The 19,444-nt window shown below is 32.0% G+C and overlaps 3 protein-coding genes across 4 annotated transcripts in view; 2 read left to right on the forward strand and 1 right to left on the reverse strand.

Annotated features, from left to right (window-relative positions):
• mwh (multiple wing hairs) overlaps positions 1-19,444 on the reverse strand; it is a 446,956-nt gene that overhangs the window by 342,036 nt on the left and 85,476 nt on the right. The gene's annotated exons all lie outside the window — the stretch shown is intronic.
• Positions 1,944-8,198, forward strand: LOC142237682 (uncharacterized). Its single transcript, XM_075309077.1, has 4 exons — positions 1,944-2,051; positions 2,135-2,483; positions 3,240-3,389; positions 3,471-8,198. The coding sequence occupies exons 1-4, from the start codon at positions 1,944-1,946 to the stop codon at positions 7,685-7,687; spliced, it is 4,824 nt and encodes a 1,607-aa protein (XP_075165192.1). The 3' UTR covers positions 7,688-8,198.
• On the forward strand, positions 11,823-15,419 carry LOC142237520 (uncharacterized). Its single transcript, XM_075308878.1, has 3 exons — positions 11,823-12,103; positions 12,162-12,311; positions 14,431-15,419. Exons 1-3 carry the CDS (start codon positions 11,857-11,859, stop codon positions 14,967-14,969), a joined length of 936 nt encoding a protein of 311 aa, XP_075164993.1. The 5' UTR covers positions 11,823-11,856; the 3' UTR covers positions 14,970-15,419.

Genomic DNA, 19,444 nt, shown 5'->3' on the forward strand with positions numbered 1-19,444 from the left:
TTTTATTATGATAAAAAATTGTGTCAAAATTTTATTTCTATAAAATATTTTGTCTTAATTTTATTTCTATAGACAATTTTGTCAAAATTTTATTTCTATAGAAAAATTTGTTAAAATTTTATTTCTATAGAAAATATTGTAAAAAAAAAATTTGTTTCTATAGAAAATATTGTAAAAATTTTATTCCTATAGAAATTTTGCGAAAATTGTATTTCTATAGAAAATTTTGTCAAAATTTTATTTCTATGGACCATTTTGTCAAAATTTTATTTCTATAGAAAATTTTGTCAACATTTTATTTCCATAGAAAATTTTGTCAAAATTTTTTTCTGTAGAAAATTTTGTAAAAATTGTATTTCTATAAAAAAATTTGTAAAAATTTTATTTCTATAGAAAATTTTGTTAAAATTTTATTTCTATAGAAAATTTTGTCAACATTTTATTTCTATGGAACATTTTGTCAAAATTTTATTTCTATAGAATATTTTGTCAAAATTTTATTTCTATAGAAAATTTTGTCAAAATTTTATTTCTATAGAAAATTTTGTCAAAATTTTATTTCTATAGAAAATTTTGTCAAATTTTTATTGCTATAGAAAATTTTGCAAAAAATTTTATTTCTATAGATAATTTTGTCAAAATGTTATTTCTATAGGTAATTTTGTCAAAATTTTATTTCTATAGAAAATTTTGTCAAAATTTTATTTCTATAGAAAATTTTGTCAAAATTTTATTTCTATAGAAAATTTTGTCAAATTTTTATTGCTATAGAAAATTTTGTAAAAATTTTATTTCTATAGGTAATTTTGTCAAAATTTTATTTCTATAGAAAATTTTGTCAAAATTTTATTTCTATAGAAAATTTTGTCAAAATTTTATTTCTAAAGAAAATTTTGTCAAAATTTTATTTCTATAGAAAATTTTGTCAAAGTTTTGTTTCTAGAGAAAGTTTTGTGAAATTCTGAATTAATTTAGTGATGTTCGTCCGCTCGTCTGTTAAAATCACACTAAATTCCGAACGAAACAATCTATCGATTTGAAACTTTGTGCAACTAATTGATATATATGAGGGCAGATGGTATTACAAATGGACACAATCCTCTTTTAAGTTTAAATTTTAAATTATTAAAGCCAGATTGACCTTAGTCAAACAAAATTATCCTTTATGTGAAGCACTCACTTTTAAGTCGAGTCGCTTAACTATAAACTGTAAAGTTTAGCGACTTTTGGAGAAGGAAAAAACTTTTATATCAGAGAAATGCGTCTTCTATGCTAAGCAAAATTCGTATTCATATTTTAAGGACATGAAATCTTTTTGACTCACGACAATATTTTTTTTCTGTGCAAAAAATTCAACTGTGGGTGACAGTCTTTAGTAGAACTTTGTACGCAATCCATGGTCTATCCACATAGTGTTCACACCATAATAATTTTGAACTGTAAAACCCCCATAAAATATATACCGATCTAAGTCCGTCCGTCTCTTGATGTGTATATTATTGGAATTGGATGAAATATGGCATATTCTGGATCAGGGAGAAATTCTAAGACGATGTAGGGATGCCCCTCTGTCTGTCATTTGTAATCACGCTACAGCCTTCAATAATGGAGCTATTGTTTTTAAATTTGGCATTGGTTCGGTTTTCTTCTTCAGGTTTTGTTATAGTCTTCATATTAACCTTTTAGACCTTCAAGACAATTCGATTCTGAGTATATATATGGTCTTTACCATCCTTCTATAAATAAAAGCCTTCTCATGCACAGATGAATTTAAGCAAGTTCGCATGGCCCTTGGCCAAAACAAAACCAAGAGGAAAACTGTTAGTTTTTTAGTATGAGCACGAATGGTGTAATTTTAATTTTATAAGAATTCTCACGTTCATCGGTCAAAACCACAAAGAAGCTTATTGCTAATTGGCCAATTCTTTAATATGGGTGGAATAATGAATGTCAAAGAAAGAAATGAAAATGTAATTCATTACACATTAATCGTTAGTTATAGCAACGTAACACATTCGGGTAAACTTCTTACAATTTGTGTTACATCGAAGGTATTACAATTATGACATTTCATTATATATAGAAGTGAAATAAAGGCTTTATAGTATAATAAATTCTTACATTACAACCAAAGGTCATAACAATGAGGAATCATATAATAGCCATGACCTATTTGGTAGGACTTGTCGCCGGTGGCCCCTATTACAATTACTACCCTCAATCAGATGATTATGAATATCCTGCATATTCTAATCAGCAATTTGAATATGATGACTGGGCTCATGATTACTCATATCCAGCGGAAATCCCATATTCATCCGATCCCCCATACAAATCAGATCCCCCATACCAACCAGATCTCCCATACCAATCAGATCCCCCATATCCCAGTGATCGGAAACCATTATGTGGCGTCTCAAATGGAATATATAAAACTTTTTCGAATAACGCAGAACTCATTGATTATTATGAACGTGGAGAATGTAAGTATGATATAATAAAAAAAAAACAATTTCTTGATATAATAAACAAATTAACGTGAACATTTTCTTACCCGCAGAAAAAATTATGTTTTTCTTCAAACTCGATTGATCCAATTATTTTTTATTGAAATTTTTTCAATCACAGAAATCATAATAATAATCATCAAGGTTAATTAAAAAATTAATCGATTTAATCAAGTTTTGTGATTGATTTTAGTTTTTGTTTTAATTTTTGAATCAATTAAAATTTGAATTTAACATTTGTAAAAATCGAATTAAATTTTTAATTTAAAAAAATTGGTGATATTTTTTTCTGTGCAGTATCAAATATTTGATTATTCATTAGAATTAAAAAATTCATTTCAAAATTCGTTGATTTTTGTTTTAATTAAAAATTAAATTAAATTGTTAATTGAGGATTATTAAAAATTTTCTTAAAATTTAACTCAGAAAAAATTAGTGAAATTTTCTCAGTGTAGTATGAAATATTTCATTATTCATTACAATAATGAAGCATTACATAATATTTCGGAAATTGTATTCTTAGCTTTTATTAACTCAATTTATCGTCAAAATATAGCAAACGAAACAATTCCAGAGATTTTATGAAATGTTCACTAAACAAAAGAAACATTTCATAATAACAATGAAAAATTTCACTATCTCAAATCTATTTCGTATATCTAGGAAAACATTTTGAGGGCTTACTAGTAATAAAAATTTCTCTGTATGTAATTTCAAAACTTTCTATTACAGTTTACACGATTTATAGTCATGGTCCCTGTCCTACATATTTTCCCACCTGTGCCCATGTATATGACCCCATTTGTGCTTCCGATATGTTAACAACCAGGACTTTTCCAAGTCGTTGTGCTTTGGCTGATGAAAACTATAGAACTGGTTTGTGTAAGTATCTTTGTAATAATTTTCTAAATGAAATATGAAAAATTTTCTAAATTAAATATCAAAAACAATATTTGTGAATAGATTTCGTAGAAATTTCCAAGGGTCCATGCCCCGAAGTACAAATTGCATGTGAAACAACTAATGTTGCAACTACTACTGAAGTAGTAACGACTACTACGGAAGAACCCACAACAATTACTGCAGAAACAACTACCACTACTGAAGTAGTAACGACTACACCTGGAGTACAAACGACTACTCCTGCAGTAGTAACAACTACCCCTGCAGTAGTAACAACTACCACTGCAGTAGTAACGACTACACCTGAAGCAGTTACGACTACATCTGAAGCAGTTACGACTACACCTGCAGTAGTAACAAATACCCCTGCAGTAGTTACAACTACCCCTGCAGTAGTAACGACTACACCTCAAGCAGTAACAACTACACCTGAAGTAGCAACAACTACTCCTGTAGTAACAACTACGCCTGAAGCAGTAACGGCTACACCTCAAGCAGTAACAACTACACCTCAAGCAGTAACAACTACCCCTGAAGTAGAAACGACTACACCTGAAGCAGTAACGACTACACCTGAAGTAATAACGACTACACCTGAAGCAGTAACAACTACCCCTGTAATAACGACTACACCTGAAGCAGTTACGACTACACCTGAAGCAGTAACAACTACCCCTGTAGTAACGACTACACCTGAAGCAGTAACAACTACCCCTGTAATAACGACTACACCTGAAGCAGCAACGACTACACCTGAAGCAGTAACAACTACCCCTGTAATAACGACTACACCTGATGCAGTTATGACTACCCCTGAAGTAGTAACAACTACACCTGAAGCAGTAACGACTACACCTGAAGTAGTAACGACTACACCTGATGCAGTAACAACTACTCCTGTAGTAACGACTACACCTGAAGTAGTAACGACTACACCTGAAGTAGTAACGACTACACCTGAAGCAGTAACAACTACCCCTGTAGTAACAACTACCCCTGCAGTAGTAACGACTACACCTCAAGCAGTTACGACTACACCTGAAGTACTAACGACTACACCTCAAGCAGTAAATACTACCCCTGAAGCAGTAACAACTACACCGGAAGTAGTAACCCCTACACCTGAAACAGTAACAACTACTCCTGTAGTAACAACTACACCTCAAGCAGTAACAACTACCCCTGAAGTAGTAACGACTACACCTGAAGCCGTAACAACTACTCCTGTAGTAACGACTACACCTGAAGTAGTAACGACTACACCTGAGGCAGTAACAACTACTCCTGTAGTAACGACTACACCTGAAGCAGTTACGACTACACCTGAAGCAGTAACGACTACACCTGAAGTAGTAACGACTACACCAGAAGCAGTAACAACTACCCCTGTCGTAACGACTACACCTCAAGCAGTAACAACTACCCCTGAAGTAGTAACAACTACACCTGAAGCAGTAACAACTACACCTGTAGTAGTAACAACTACCCCTGTAGTAACGACTACACCTGCAGTAGTAACGACTATACCTGAAGTAGTAACAGCTACCCCTCAAGCAGTAACAACTATCCCTGAAGTAGTAACGACTACACCTGTATTGACGATTACACCTGAAGTAGTAACCACTACCCCTGCAGTAGGAACGACTATCCCTGAGATAGTAACAACTACACCTATAGTAGTAACGACTACACCGGAAGCAGTAACAACTACCCCTGTAATAACGACTACACCTGAAGTAGTAACGACTACACCTCAAGCAGTCACGACTACACCTGGAGCAGTAACAGTTACCCCTGAAGTAGTAACGACTACACCTGAAGCAGTCACAACTACCCCTGCATTGACGACTACACCCGAAGCAGTAACGACTACCCCTGCAGAAGTAACGACTACCCCTGAAGTAGCAATGACTACCCCCGAAATAGTAACGACTACACCTGAAGTATTAACAACTACCCCAGTAATAACTACTACAACAGAACAAACAACAACTACAACGAGCAATGGTAATAGTAATAATGGCAATAATGGTAATAGTAATAATGACAATAATGGTAATAGTAATAACGGCAATAATGGTAATGGAAATAATAATAATGGTAATAATAGTAATGGTAACAATAGTAATAATAGTAATAGGACCACAACATTACCCACAAATAATCCAAATGCTGTAGCAGTAACAACTACCCCAGAAGCGGTAACAACTACCCTTGAAGTAGTTACGATTACACCTGAACTAGTAACAACTACACCTGAAGCAGTAACAACTACACCTGTAGTAGTAACAACTACCCCTGTAGTAACGACTACACCTGCAGGAGTAACGACTATACCTGAAGTAGTAACTGCTACCCCTCAAGCAGTAACAACTATCCCTGAAGTAGTAACGACTACACCTGTATTGACGATTACACCTGAAGTAGTAACCACTACCCCTGCAGTAGGAACGACTATCCCTGCGTTAGTAACAACTACACCTGAAGCAGTAACGACTACACCTCAAACAGTAACGACTACCCCTGAGATAGTAACAACTACACCTGTAGTAGTAACGACTGCATCGGAAGCAGTAACATCTACCCCTGTAATAACGACTACACCTCAAGTAGTAACGACTACACCTCAAGCAGTCACGACTACACCTGAAGCAGTAATGACTACACCCGAAATAACGACTACACCTGAAGCAGTAACAACTACCCCTGCATTGATGACTACGCCTGAAGCAGTAACGACTACCCCTGCAGTAGTAACGACTACCCCTGAAGTAGCAATGACTACCCCCGAAATAGTAACGAGTACACCTGAAGTATTAACAACTACCCCAGTAATAACTACTACAACGGAAGAAACAACAACTACAAATAGCAATGGTAATAGTAATAATGACAATAATGGTAATAGTAATAATGGTAATAGTAATAATGGCAATAATGGTAATAGTAATAATGGCAATAATGGTAATGGTAATAATAATAATGGTAATAATATAAATGGTAACAATATTAATAATAGTAATACGAATCCCACATTGCCCACAAATAATCCAAATGTTGAACCAAGATTTCTCACAAGTAATATAAATGATGAACCTTCAGTATCTACTACTCAAGGATCGACGCCAACTACCGAAGTATTACTTAACACCCACATTAATAATCCAACATTGTCCACACAGAATAATCCAAATGTTGAACCAAAATATGTCACAAGTAATATAAATGATGAACCTTCAGTATCTGCCAATGGTGAAGCACTAACATCAGCTACTCAAGGATCTCCATCAAATATCGATATATTACTTAGGAGCATCTTTATTACTCCCACATTTTCCCCAAACAATTCAAATGTTGAACCAACATTTGTCACAAGTAATATAAATGGCGAACCTTCAGTATCTGTGACTGGGGAATTTACTCCAATGACAAGAGATTCACTTAATCGAGGAGATACTGAATCTATACCTCTCGTAATTAGGACTTATTTTGAGGATCGCTCACTTTTAAGTTCTGCGATGGAATCCAGTTCTAGAACCGAAGAGTCCATCAGGAGTGGTGATGAACCCCCCTTGTTCGCTTTTAATGCAAATGTTGTTCCAGCTTTAGTGCCCAGTAGTATAAATAGTGAACCATTAACATCGGCAACTGATGGGCCTACCTCAGTGGCGCCTAATCCAAGCACTGGAGGATCAGCATCTATTCCGGAAGAATTCACTTTTAATGCTGAAACATCAATTAATCCTTCTTTCCCTAATAGTGCAAATGAAGAACCACGATTTTTGTTAGCAACTTCAAATAATGACGAAACGCAAAGTTTCACTAATAATAAACCAATCGCATTTTCTCGTAATTTCTATGATCTTCCAGCCATATCAGATAATGAAATTGAGTCTCTATTTCGTACTCAAAATAATGTTGATATTCAACAAACCGGTTCATCACAACCTACAAGAACATCAGATGATTCCAAAATAACAAGTAACCCCAGTGCTAGAAAATTAACTCCTAATATCAATAGGGGAATTCCGGATTCATTTTTATTTGCAAGTAGATTGGGACCTACACGAGACGAACCATCATCACAAGCCAATAATATTCCAATTATACCTTATGACTCGCAATTGTTAACCTTTAAAATGATTCAAAAATTATTGGATAGTTTTAATGAAATCTCACCATCACCATCATCATCGATTTCAATAAGACGCAATGTTGGCAATAAATATAAAGAACATGCTGGAAGAAATATTTATAGATCATCATGTTCTCGATAGCCTTCTATGTTATCTTGTAAATCTTTAGAAGTTGAATACATAAAATTTACATCAATTTGTTAACAGTTTATTATAACATATTTTTTTATTATTCTTAAACAAAACTAATGAAAGTTATAAATATAAAAATATGACTTTTTGTATACATCCAGTAAATATGTTCGTGTAGATTTAAGAAAATTTTATTATTTATTTATTTATTAAAAAATGTAGAACCATAAAAAAATTACGATATTATATTAGGGTGGTACTAACAACAAAAGGTTTTCGACCTAAGAGTATTTTATTTATTGCATATTTAATAAAAGAAGTTAACAACTCACAACTATAATAAAACAACAACTCACCACTACAATAAAACTACATCCAGTAAATATATTCGTGTAGATTTAAGCAAAATTTATTATTTATTAATTTATTAAAAAAATGTAAAACCATAAAAAAATTACGATATTATATTAGGGTGGTACTAACAACAAAGGTTTTCGACCTAAGAATATTTTATTTATTGCATATTTAATAAAAGAAGTTAACAACGAACAACTATAATAAAACTATATATTATTTATAAATATTAAAATGTTTTTTGTTTTGGTTTTCACAAAATTTGAAGAAAAAAAAACAAGTATATACGGCCGTAAGTTCGGCCAGGTCGAATAAAATTTTGACAAATTTTTCTATAGTAATAAAATTTGTACAAAATTTTCAATAGACATAAAATTTTGACAAAAATTTTCTATGGAAATAAAATTTTGACAAAATTTTCTATGGAAATAAAATTTTGACAAAATTTTCTATAGAAATAAAATTTTGGCAAAATTTTCTATAGAAATAAAATTTTGACAAAATTTTCTATAGAAATGAAATGTTGACAAAATTTTCTATAGAAATAAAAATTTGACAAAATTTCTATAGAAAGAAAATTTTGATAAAAATATCTATAGAAATAACATTTTCGCAAAATTTTCTATAGGAATAAAATTTTGACAAAATTTTCTACCGTATTAAAATTTTGACAAAATTTGCAATAGAAATAAAATTTTGACAAAATTTTCTACATTAATAAAATTTTGACAAAATTTTCTATATTAATAAAATTTTGGCAAAATTTTCTATAGAAATAAAATTTTGACAAAATTTTCTATAGAAATAAAATTTAGACAAAAATTTTCTATAGAAATAAATTCTGACAAGATTTTCTTTAGAAATAAAATTTTGTCAAAATTTTCAATAGAAATAAAATCTTGACAAATTTTTCTATAGAAATAAAATTTTGACAAAAATTTTCTGTAGAAATAAAATTTTGACAAAATTTTCTATAGAAATAAAATTTGGACAAAATATTCTATAGAAATAAAATTTTGACAAAATTTTTGCTAGAAATAAAATGTTGACAAAATTTTCTATAGAAATAAAATTTCGACAAAATTTTCCCCAGAAATAAAATTTTGACAAAATTTTCCATAGAAATAAAAATTTGACAAAATTTCTATAGAAAGAAAATTTTGACAAAATTTTCTATAGAAATAACATTTTCGCAAAATTTTCTATAGGAATAAAATTTTGACAAAATTTTCTACAGAAATAAAATTTTTACAAAATTTTCAATAGAAATAAAATTTTGACAAAATTTTCTACCGTAATAAAATTTTGACAAAATTTTCAATAGAAATAATATTTTGACAAAATTTTCTATATTAATAAAATTTTGACAAAATTTTCTATATTAATAAAATTTTGACAAAATTTTCTATAGAAATAAAATTTAGACAAAAATTTTCTATAGAAATAAAATTTTGACAAGATTTTCTTTAGAAATAAAATTTTGTCAAAATTTTCAATAGAAATAAAATCTTGACAAATTTTTCTATAGAAATAAAATTTCGACAAAAATTTTCTGTGGAAATAAAATTTTGACAAAATTTTCTTTAGAAATAAAATTTTGACAAAATTTTCGCTAGAAAAAAATGTTGACAAAATATTCTATAGAAATAAAATTTTGACAAAATTTTCCGTAGAAATAAAATTTTGACAAAATTTTCCATAGAAATAAAAATTTGACAAAATTTCTATCGAAAGAAAATTTTGACAAAATTTCTATCGAAAGAAAATTTTGACAAAATTTCTATCGAAAGAAAATTTTGACGAAATTTTCTATAGAAATAACATTTTCGCAAAATTTTCTATAGAAATAAAATTTTGACAAAATTTTGAATAGAAATACAATTTTGACAAAATTTTCTATAGAAATAAAGCTTTGTCAAAATTTTCAATAGAAATAAAATTTTGACAAAATTTTCTGTAGTAATAAAATTTGTACAAAATTTTCAATAGACAAAAAATTTTGACAAAAATTTTCTTTAGAAATAAAATTATGACAAAAATTTTCTGTAGAAATAAACTTTTGACAAAATTTTCTCTAGAAATAAAATGTTGACAAAATGTTCTATAGAAATAAAATTTTGACAAAATTTTCTATAGAAATAAAAATTTGACAAACTTTCTATAGAAAGAAAATTTTGACAAAATTTTCTATAGAAATAACACTTTAGCAAAATTTTTATAGGAATAAAATTTTGACAAAATTTTCTATAGGAATAAGATTTTGACAAAATTTTCTATAGAAATAAAATTTTTACAAAATTTTCTGTAGAAATAAAATTTTGACAAAAATTTTCTGTAGAAATAAAATTTTGACAAAATTTTCTATAAAATAAAATGTTGACAAAATTTTCTATAGAAATAAAATGTTGACAAAATTTTCCATAGAAATAAAATTTTGATAAGATTTTCTTTAGAAATAAAATTTGACAAAATTTTCTATAGAAATAAAAATTTGGCAAAATTTCTATAGAAAGAAAATGTTGACCAAATTTTCTATAGAAATAACATTTTCGCAAAATTTTCTATAGGAATAAAATTTTGACAAAATTTTCTATAGAAATAAAATGTTTACAAAATTTTCGTTAGAAATAAAATGTTGACAAAATTTTCTATAGAAATAAAATTTGGACAAAATTTTCTATAGAAACAATTTTTTTACAAAATTTTCTATAGAAATAAAATTTTGACAAAAATTTCTATAGAAATAAAATTTTGACAAAACTTTCTATAGAAATAAAATCTTGACAAAATTTTCTATAGAAATAAAATTTTGACAAAATTTTCTATAGAAATAAAAAAATCTAAAACTAAAATCTTGACAAAAATTTCTATAGAAATAAAGTTTTGACAAGAATTATCTATAGAAATAATATTTTCATTACTTCATGACTAAGATACAAGTGTAGCTTAACCAATAGTGGAAAAGTGTGGATGTGAATAATTTGTACCATTTTATTAATTCTTACTCTGTTTTTAACCAATTTGAAGCAACAAGAGTTAAAATATGAAAAGAAGGATTTATAAAAAAATTATTTAAACCAACTTACTGAGTAGTTAAAATGAAGAATATCTTTGTGAAAACATTTTTGTATGTGCTTTTAGAGTTGAGCCTTTAGAACAACTTCCAACTTTTGCTGGGATAGTAAAGAAAAGTAGCCGTGACATGTTTACTTTACCCTGTGAAACATTAACTTATTACTATCCTATAGGGAATAGGGATATTGATCCTAGACTCCATATAAACGGATCGACTGGCTATTTGCCTCCTGAGTTCATCTTACCCTGGCTGTTTGCCCATCCGATGTTTGGACTTCATATTGGTATTTGGAGTATTTGGAGATAATTTAGCACATATACCAGATTTCAAAGAAAATTGCCAATGACATATCACCCTGAAAATGTCCTAAACCATTCAAGAAATGAATAAATATAAACCCGTTCACCAAAAGAAAAAATATACAAGACCACTTTAGTCTTATATATTTGCAAAAATACTACCAGCCGATTTTTTTAGAAATTCTCACGTTCATTAATCAAAATAACAAAGCAGTGAATGTCTAGCTTTTTAACTCTCTTATATATGGCTAATGAACTATTACAATGTAAAGAACTATTACAAGTCAAATGCCATCTTTCAAAACTTATTTAATCCCAACATTTTTTTTTACATCTCATTATGCAAATATATTAAATCTATAATATTTCATTTATATATAAAAGTAAAGTAGGGAGGAATTAAAGTATAGTAAATTTCAACATTTAAAAAGTCAATAGTCATAGTAATAATGAGGACTCTACTAATATCGCTGACAATTTTACTAGGAATAGTAACATGTGGTTCTTATCATCGTAACTATCCTCCAGCAAATCGTCCTGGATACTCTTACCATAAATCACCATATGATTGGTCTCAACGTTACTCCTACCCTTCACACCATATTAAAAGATCTCAATTGTGTGGTGTTCTAAATGGAATTTACAAAACTTTTTCCGATCGCAAAGAGTATTTGGCTTATATTGAACGTGGACAATGTATGTACGATTTAATTTTTAGCAATGAACGAATGATTTTGAATAGTTTCATTTACAGATTATAAGATTTACAGTAATGGACCTTGTCCTGCATATTATCCAACTTGTTCGGTAGTATATGATCCCATTTGTGCTTCGGATTTATTAATAACCAGGACGTTCAAAAGTCCTTGTGCTTTGGCTGATGAAAACTATAGAACAGGATTTTGTAAGTACTACGGCAATAAAGTTAAAAGACATAATTTGCTATATACTCTCCACCATAGGATGGGGGGTATATTAACTTTGTCATTCCGTTTGTAACACATCGAAATATTGATCTAAAAGCCCATAAAGTATATATATTCTGGGTCGTGGTGAAATTCTGAGTCGATCTGAGAATGTCCGTCCGTCCTTCCGTCACGCTAACTTCCGAACGAAACAAGCTATCGACTTGAAACTTGGCACAAGTAGTTGTTATTGATGTAGGTCGGATGGTATTGCATATCGTTCCACTTTTACGTACACTAATAGAAAAAATTGCGTTTCACAATCGTGAACGGACGTTGTCAAAATGAAACGGAAACGTTCACAAAAAATCAAAACGGAATGTTCACGATTTCGTCCACGGGCGTTCACGATTTCATGAACAGCATTCGTTTTTCTTTGGTCATAAAATGTCTTAAAATAATTGTTAGACGTTGTTATGTCAACTCCGCCGTTGGTGCAATGTGCTAAGGCGACTGTTAACGTGTATCGTGCAGGCAACACAGGTTCGAGTCACGGTAGGGGAAATCTTTTTTTAATTTTGTTTTTAAATTCGTAACCATTACGTTTTCAGATCATGAACGCTGGTTGTTGTTTTGAAAACTTATGGTGTCATTTTTACGTTGTCAGATTGTCCCCATCTGTTCTCAGTTTGACAACACATGTGTGTTGATTCACTTTCATGAACGGATCGTTTCAAAATGACCACGCCGTTCATGATTTTTTCTATGGGTGTATAGCCCCCATATAAACCGACCCCCAAATTTGGATTGCGGATCCTCTAAGAGAAGCAATTTCATCCGATCCGGCTGAAATTTGGTACATAGTGTTAGTATATGGTCTCTAACTACCGTGCAAAAATTGGTCCGCATCGGTCCATAATTATATATAGGCCCCATATAAACCGATTTGGCTTGCGGAGCCTCTATGAGAAGCAAATTTCATCCGATCCGGCTGAAATTTGGTACATGGTGTTGGTATATGGTCTCTAAAAACCGTGCAAAAATTGGTCCACATCAGTCTCTAATTTTATATAGCCCCCATATAAACCGATCACCAGATTTGACCTCCGGAGCCTCTTGGAAGACCACAATTCATCTGATTCAGTTGAAATTTGGTACGTGGTGTTAATATATGACCTCAAACACCCATGCAAAAATTGGTCGAAATCGGCCCATAATTATATATAGGCCCCATATAAACCGATCCCCAGATTTGACCTCCGGAGCCCTATGGAAGAGCAAAATTCATCCGATTGGGTTGAAATTTGGTACGTGATATTAGTATACGATATCCAACAACCATGGAGGAATTGGTTCATATAAGTCCATAATTATATATAGCCCCCCTATAAACCGATCCCCAGATTTGACCTCCGGTGCCTTTTGGAGAAGCAAAATTCATCCGATCTGATTGAAATTTGGTACGTGGTGGTAGTATATGATTTTTAAAAACCATGCCAAAAGTGGTCCATATCAGTCCATAATGATATATAGCTCCCATATAAACCGATCCCGAAATTTGGCTTGCGGAGCCTCTTGGAGGAGCAAATTTCATCCGAGTCAGTTGAAATTTGGTCCATTGTGCTAGTATATGGCCGTTAAAAACCATGCCTAACTAGATCCATATCGGTCTATAGTTATATATAGCCCTCAGATAAATCGATCCCCAATCACACAAAAATTGGTCCATATCAAGTTCATAATTGTATATAGCCCCCATATAAGCGATCCCCATATTTCAATTCTGGCTCTCTACATATCGTGCAAAAAGTCCATATCGGTTCATAATTATTTGTAAACTTACCTATACGAGTACATAACTTTTTTGTCTAATATATACCACGTATGGACTAAATCACAATTTAGAAAACGATGCTAAGAAGTTTTAAGATACCTTGCCATCGGCAAGTATTACCACAACCCAAGTAATTCGATTGTGGATGACAGTCTTTCGTAGAAGTTTCTACGCAATTCATGGTGGAGGGTACAAAAGATTCGGCCTGGCCGAACTTACGGCCGTATATAATACTTGTTAGTGACTGTTTTTTTTTTTTTGTTTCATTTTTTAATCTTGTATAGATTTTGTAGAGATTTCTAAGGGTCCATGTCCGGAAGTCAAAGTTGAAACTTGCACTACAACTACTCCTACTACAACTACTCCTACTACTACTTCTACTACTACTACTCCTACTACAACTACTCCTACTACTACCACTTCCACTACTACTACCCCTACAACTACTACTACCCCTACAACTACTACTACTCCTACTACAACAACTCCTACTACTACCACTTCTACTACTACTACTCCTACTACAACAACTCCCACTACTACCACTCCTACTGCTACTACCCCTACTACTCCTACCACTACTACTCCTACTACTACTCCCACTATTACTACCCCAACTACTCCTGCAACTACTACTCCTATTGCTGCTATTACTACCCCTACTACTCCTACTACTACTACTCCTACTACTACTCCCACTATTACTACCCCAACTACTCCTGCAACTACTACTCCTATTGCTGTTATTACTACAACTACCGAAGCCCCTTCGACTACAACAGAACCTGCGACTACTACTATTGACTACTATGATTACTACTAATATTCATATAATTACTTGTGAACTCTCAACGATTTTTACCGAAGCCCTCTTTATTACTACTAAAAAACCAGCGAAATCACAACTACTAAAGCAAAAATGTATGACTTCTACTGAAGAACTTAAAATCACTACTAAAGAACTCAAAATCACTATTGAAGAAACAACCACTATACTGGAGTAATACCAATTAATACCACTGAGGAATTAACGGCTATAACTAATGAACTCACGACTACTGCTGAACAACCAACTACAAAAATAAACTACTGAAGTACATACTGCTACTAAAGGACCAAAAACCGAAGTATTTATTTTTTCCTATCTTTATAGCAATTACTTGTTATATTTAATTTATAAAGCTAAAGCAATAAGCGACATCTTCCACTGAAGAACCTTCGATGAGAACTGAAAAAAAACAGCAAATCTGATGAAACCACAACTACCAACAAACTACTACAACTAAAGAATCAACCACTACTACAAAAGAAACCATAACTACAACTGAAGTTGTAACGACTCCTATTGAAGAGCCAATCACTTCTACTGAGGAAGCGACAACTATCACTGAAGAACTTAGGTTTCCAACTGAAGCACACGTGACATCATTAGGATATTCGATGATTACTATGAACTACAACTAGTGAAAAACATTGATTACTACCCGCTAAATGCTGAAGAAGAACCGAGACTAGTACTGAGAATCCTACGACTAATACTGAAGAATCAATGACTAATACTGACTAAGATTACTACTGATTTATTCACGATTAGGACTACTAAAAGAATCTACTGAAGCCTTAACTTCAATAAATGAACAATCAACTCCTATTACAGAAGAACAAACTTCCACCAAGCTTATTAATACGCTTGCCATTGGATAATACTGAAAATTCCAGAACAACTACCGAAGAACTATTTCTAAGGATAACCGATAGAACGAAACAACTAAAACTAAAGAATTGAAAAAGAAAATTTTGCAGAACACCTAAAACTTCGACGACTCCGATGCTACAGAGGATTTTTTTTTTTTCATTACTGACCAATTTTTAATACTGAAGAACAGACCTTCAAAACGTAGCGTTACCCAATAACTGCCATTGAAGTAGTACTATTTACTGCTGAATAAATAACTAGTACATCTAAAGAAGCAACTACTACTACAATACTAACTACAACTGAAGTAATCTAATCTGAAGTAACATTGATTACTTCCCGCCGAATACTAATACTGAGAAGCCTACGACTAATACTGAATACAATGAAAAATACACGGCTACTGCTGAAGAAACTAGAAAAAGAATCAACAAAAGACTTCAACCTCTATTACACTTTTCACCATTGAAACATGATCCTCAATTCCAGAAGAATCAACGCCTGTTGGAGAAAAACTTCTACGACTTCAATTCTACAAAGGAATTATCTTTCATTATGGAAGCATCAACTTCTAATACTGAAGCAGAGACTTTCAAAATGAAGCATTATATTCTTCTCTTTCAGAAGTATCACGGTTCATTGAGGGATCAACTCATATAATAGCATAATCAACATGAAGAATCAAAGTCTACAAACAATTAGAGTTGAAGCAGTAAATGATTGAATTAAAAAATAAATATCTTCACAGAACTTTTAGAAGTTCTACTGTGATTACTAGATATCGTTATCGATACAAGAGTCCTAATAGTTTAGTCCTCTAAGGACCACAATTACAGATGAGTTAGCAGTGTTATGTACAAAATAATCCTAAAGAATTGATTATTATCGCTAATGTGAATTGAATTTCAATATTCAGCAATCAATTCTGAAGTTTCCATGAAACTCCAATAACAAAAAAATATATATAAGTATTTTATATTATATTAATATTATTATTATTATAGTAAGAACATATTTTGAATATATATCACCGATAAAACTTCATTGATGATTATAATTCAATTCATTAATTGATTTGAAATAATTTTCATTATGACCTCAAAACTTCTTCTGTATTTTATCAGAATTTTTAATTATTGCTACTACCAAACATAATATAATAAAGTCAATTAAAAATATAAACATAATATTTAAAGGTATTTCTAGTAAAATGGTAATACGCCCCATTTGGTGTATAAACTTACAAAATAGTTAATATCTCTATATTGGTAAGTATGACATATTAGTAGGACCGGAATATATTGGTTGACCTGGATCATTAAAGTTGACTAGAGAATTGATATACAGGTTCTATTATATATTCACTTTTATACCCTCCACCATTGGGTGGGGGGGTATATTAACTTGGCCATAATTATATATAACCCCCATATAAACCGATCCCCAGATTTGTCCTCTGAAGCCTCTTGGAGGAGCAAAATTTATCAGATCTGGTTGAAATTTGGTACGTGGTGTATGTATGTGGTATCTAACAACCATGCCAAAATTGGTCCATATCGGTTCATAATTATATAGCCCCCCAGATCCCCAGATTTGATCTCTGGAGCCTCTTCCGATCCGTTTGAAATTTGGTACATTTCGCTAGTGTATGCCCGATAACAACCATGCCAGAATTGGTCCGTATTGATCTATATTATATATAGCCCCCAAATAAACCGATCCCCAATCACAGAAAAATCACGATTGCCACTCGAGCCAAAAATAGTCTACCAAAATTTTATTTCTATAGAAAATTTGTCAGAATTTCACTTCTATGGAAAATTTTGTCAGAATTTTATTGTATATAGCCCCCATATAAAGCGAACCCCATATTTCAATTCTGGCTCTATAATTACCGCACCGGGGGCTGGCCAATTCATCATTTGAAATTTTTGCTCACTGAGCCATTTTTTCACTATACTTCGGATCACCAGGATGGTGAAATACGACTTCATCTTCAGGATAGGCACTCTTGTCAACAAACTCGGAAAGATGAGTCTGCAAAATGGCAAGGTAGTCTTCCATCTTCATTATACCATCAATTTTCTGCAATGGTCCAAAGTGACACCAAGTGAAGCAGCCTCAAACCATGATGCTTCCACCACCATGCCTCACAGTTTGCTTAACATGGTGGCGTTGAATGGTATCACCAGGACAACGCCAGCAATATTGTTTACTGTCCGATTGGAAACGGTTCAATTTTTCAATTCATCTGACCAGATAACACGTTTCCAGTCGTCTGTTGTCCAATTTTTATGTTCTCTTGGAAATTTCATTCGCGCCTTTTGATTATTTTCGGACAATTTTTGGCAACAGTAGTATTTTTCGGCGTTACGGACTTGTTCTGCCTCACTTCTGCCATCATAAGGCGAGCGTCCGCTTCGGTCAACAGTTTTCGGCGGCCTCTGGTTTACTCTTTGGGAGTAGCATTTCGTCTTTTTTGGACGCGAATGACCACAGACTGACTTCATAAAATGTGGAAAATTTCGAAAAAAAAAACAAGTATATACGGCCGTAAGTTCGACCAGGCCGAATCTTATGTACCCTCCACCATGGATTGCATAGAAACTTGTACTAAAGACTGTCATCCACAATCGAATTACTTGGGTTGCGGTAACATTTGCCGATCGGTTTATATGGGGGCAAGGTATCTTAAAACTTCTTAACTCCGTGTTCTCCATTGTAAGTTAGTCCATACGGGGTATATATTAAACAAAAAATGCCGATTAAATAAGTAAATAATTCAGTTTGACAAAATTTTTATAGAAATAAAATTTTGACCAAGTTTTTTTATAGAAATAAAATTTTGACAAAAAATTTTTTATAGAAATATAATTTTGACAAAATTTTTTATAGTAATAAAATTTTGACAAAATTTTCTATAGAAATAACATTTTGACAAAATTTTCTATAGAAATAAAATTTTGGTAGATTATTTTTGGGGATCGGCTATATGTGGACCAATTTTGGCATGTTTGTTAGCGGCCATATACTAGCGCAATGTACCAAATTTCACCACGTACCAAATTTCAACCCGGTCTGATGAATTTTACTCCTCCAATAGATGCGGAGGTCAAATGTGGTGATCGGTTTAAATGGGGGGTTATATATAATTAAGACCGGTATGGACCAATTTTTGCATGGTTGTTAGAGACCATATACTAACACCATGTGAATTTTTTGCTCTTCCAAGGGGCTCCGGAGGTCAAATCGGGGGATCGGTTTATATGGGGGCTATATATAATTATGGACCGATGTGAACGAAAGTTTGCATGGTTGTTAGAGATCATATGCTGACACCATGTAATAAATTTCAGCCGGATCGGATGAAATTTGCTTCTCTTAGAGGCTCCGCAAGCCAAATCTGGGGATCGGTTTATATGGGGGCTATATATAATTATAGACCGATGTGGACCAATTCCTGCATGGTTGTCAGAGACCATATACTAACACCACGTACCAAATTTCAACCGAATCGGATGAACTTTGTTCATCCATGAGGCTCCGGAGGTCAAACCTGGGGATCGGTTTATATGAGGGCTATATATAATTATGAACCGATG

The sequence above is a fragment of the Haematobia irritans genome, chromosome 5, assembly GCF_050003625.1.
Source record: "Haematobia irritans isolate KBUSLIRL chromosome 5, ASM5000362v1, whole genome shotgun sequence".
In the NCBI taxonomy this organism is placed as follows: domain Eukaryota; kingdom Metazoa; phylum Arthropoda; class Insecta; order Diptera; family Muscidae; genus Haematobia; species Haematobia irritans.

Excerpts from the sequence above, each read along its gene's own strand:
- LOC142237682 (XM_075309077.1), top strand. The coding sequence starts at position 1,944 with ATGAATGTCAAAGAAAGAAATGAAAATGTAATTCATTACACATTAATC. Across the intron at positions 2,052-2,134 it reads CAATTTGTGTTACATCGAAG|GTCATAACAATGAGGAATCA; the intron begins GTATTACAATTA and ends TTACAACCAAAG. Across the intron at positions 3,390-3,470 it reads AAACTATAGAACTGGTTTGT|ATTTCGTAGAAATTTCCAAG; the intron begins GTAAGTATCTTT and ends ATTTGTGAATAG.
- LOC142237520 (XM_075308878.1), top strand. The coding sequence starts at position 11,857 with ATGAGGACTCTACTAATATCGCTGACAATTTTACTAGGAATAGTAACA. Across the intron at positions 12,104-12,161 it reads TTATATTGAACGTGGACAAT|ATTATAAGATTTACAGTAAT; the intron begins GTATGTACGATT and ends TTTCATTTACAG. Across the intron at positions 12,312-14,430 it reads AAACTATAGAACAGGATTTT|ATTTTGTAGAGATTTCTAAG; the intron begins GTAAGTACTACG and ends AATCTTGTATAG.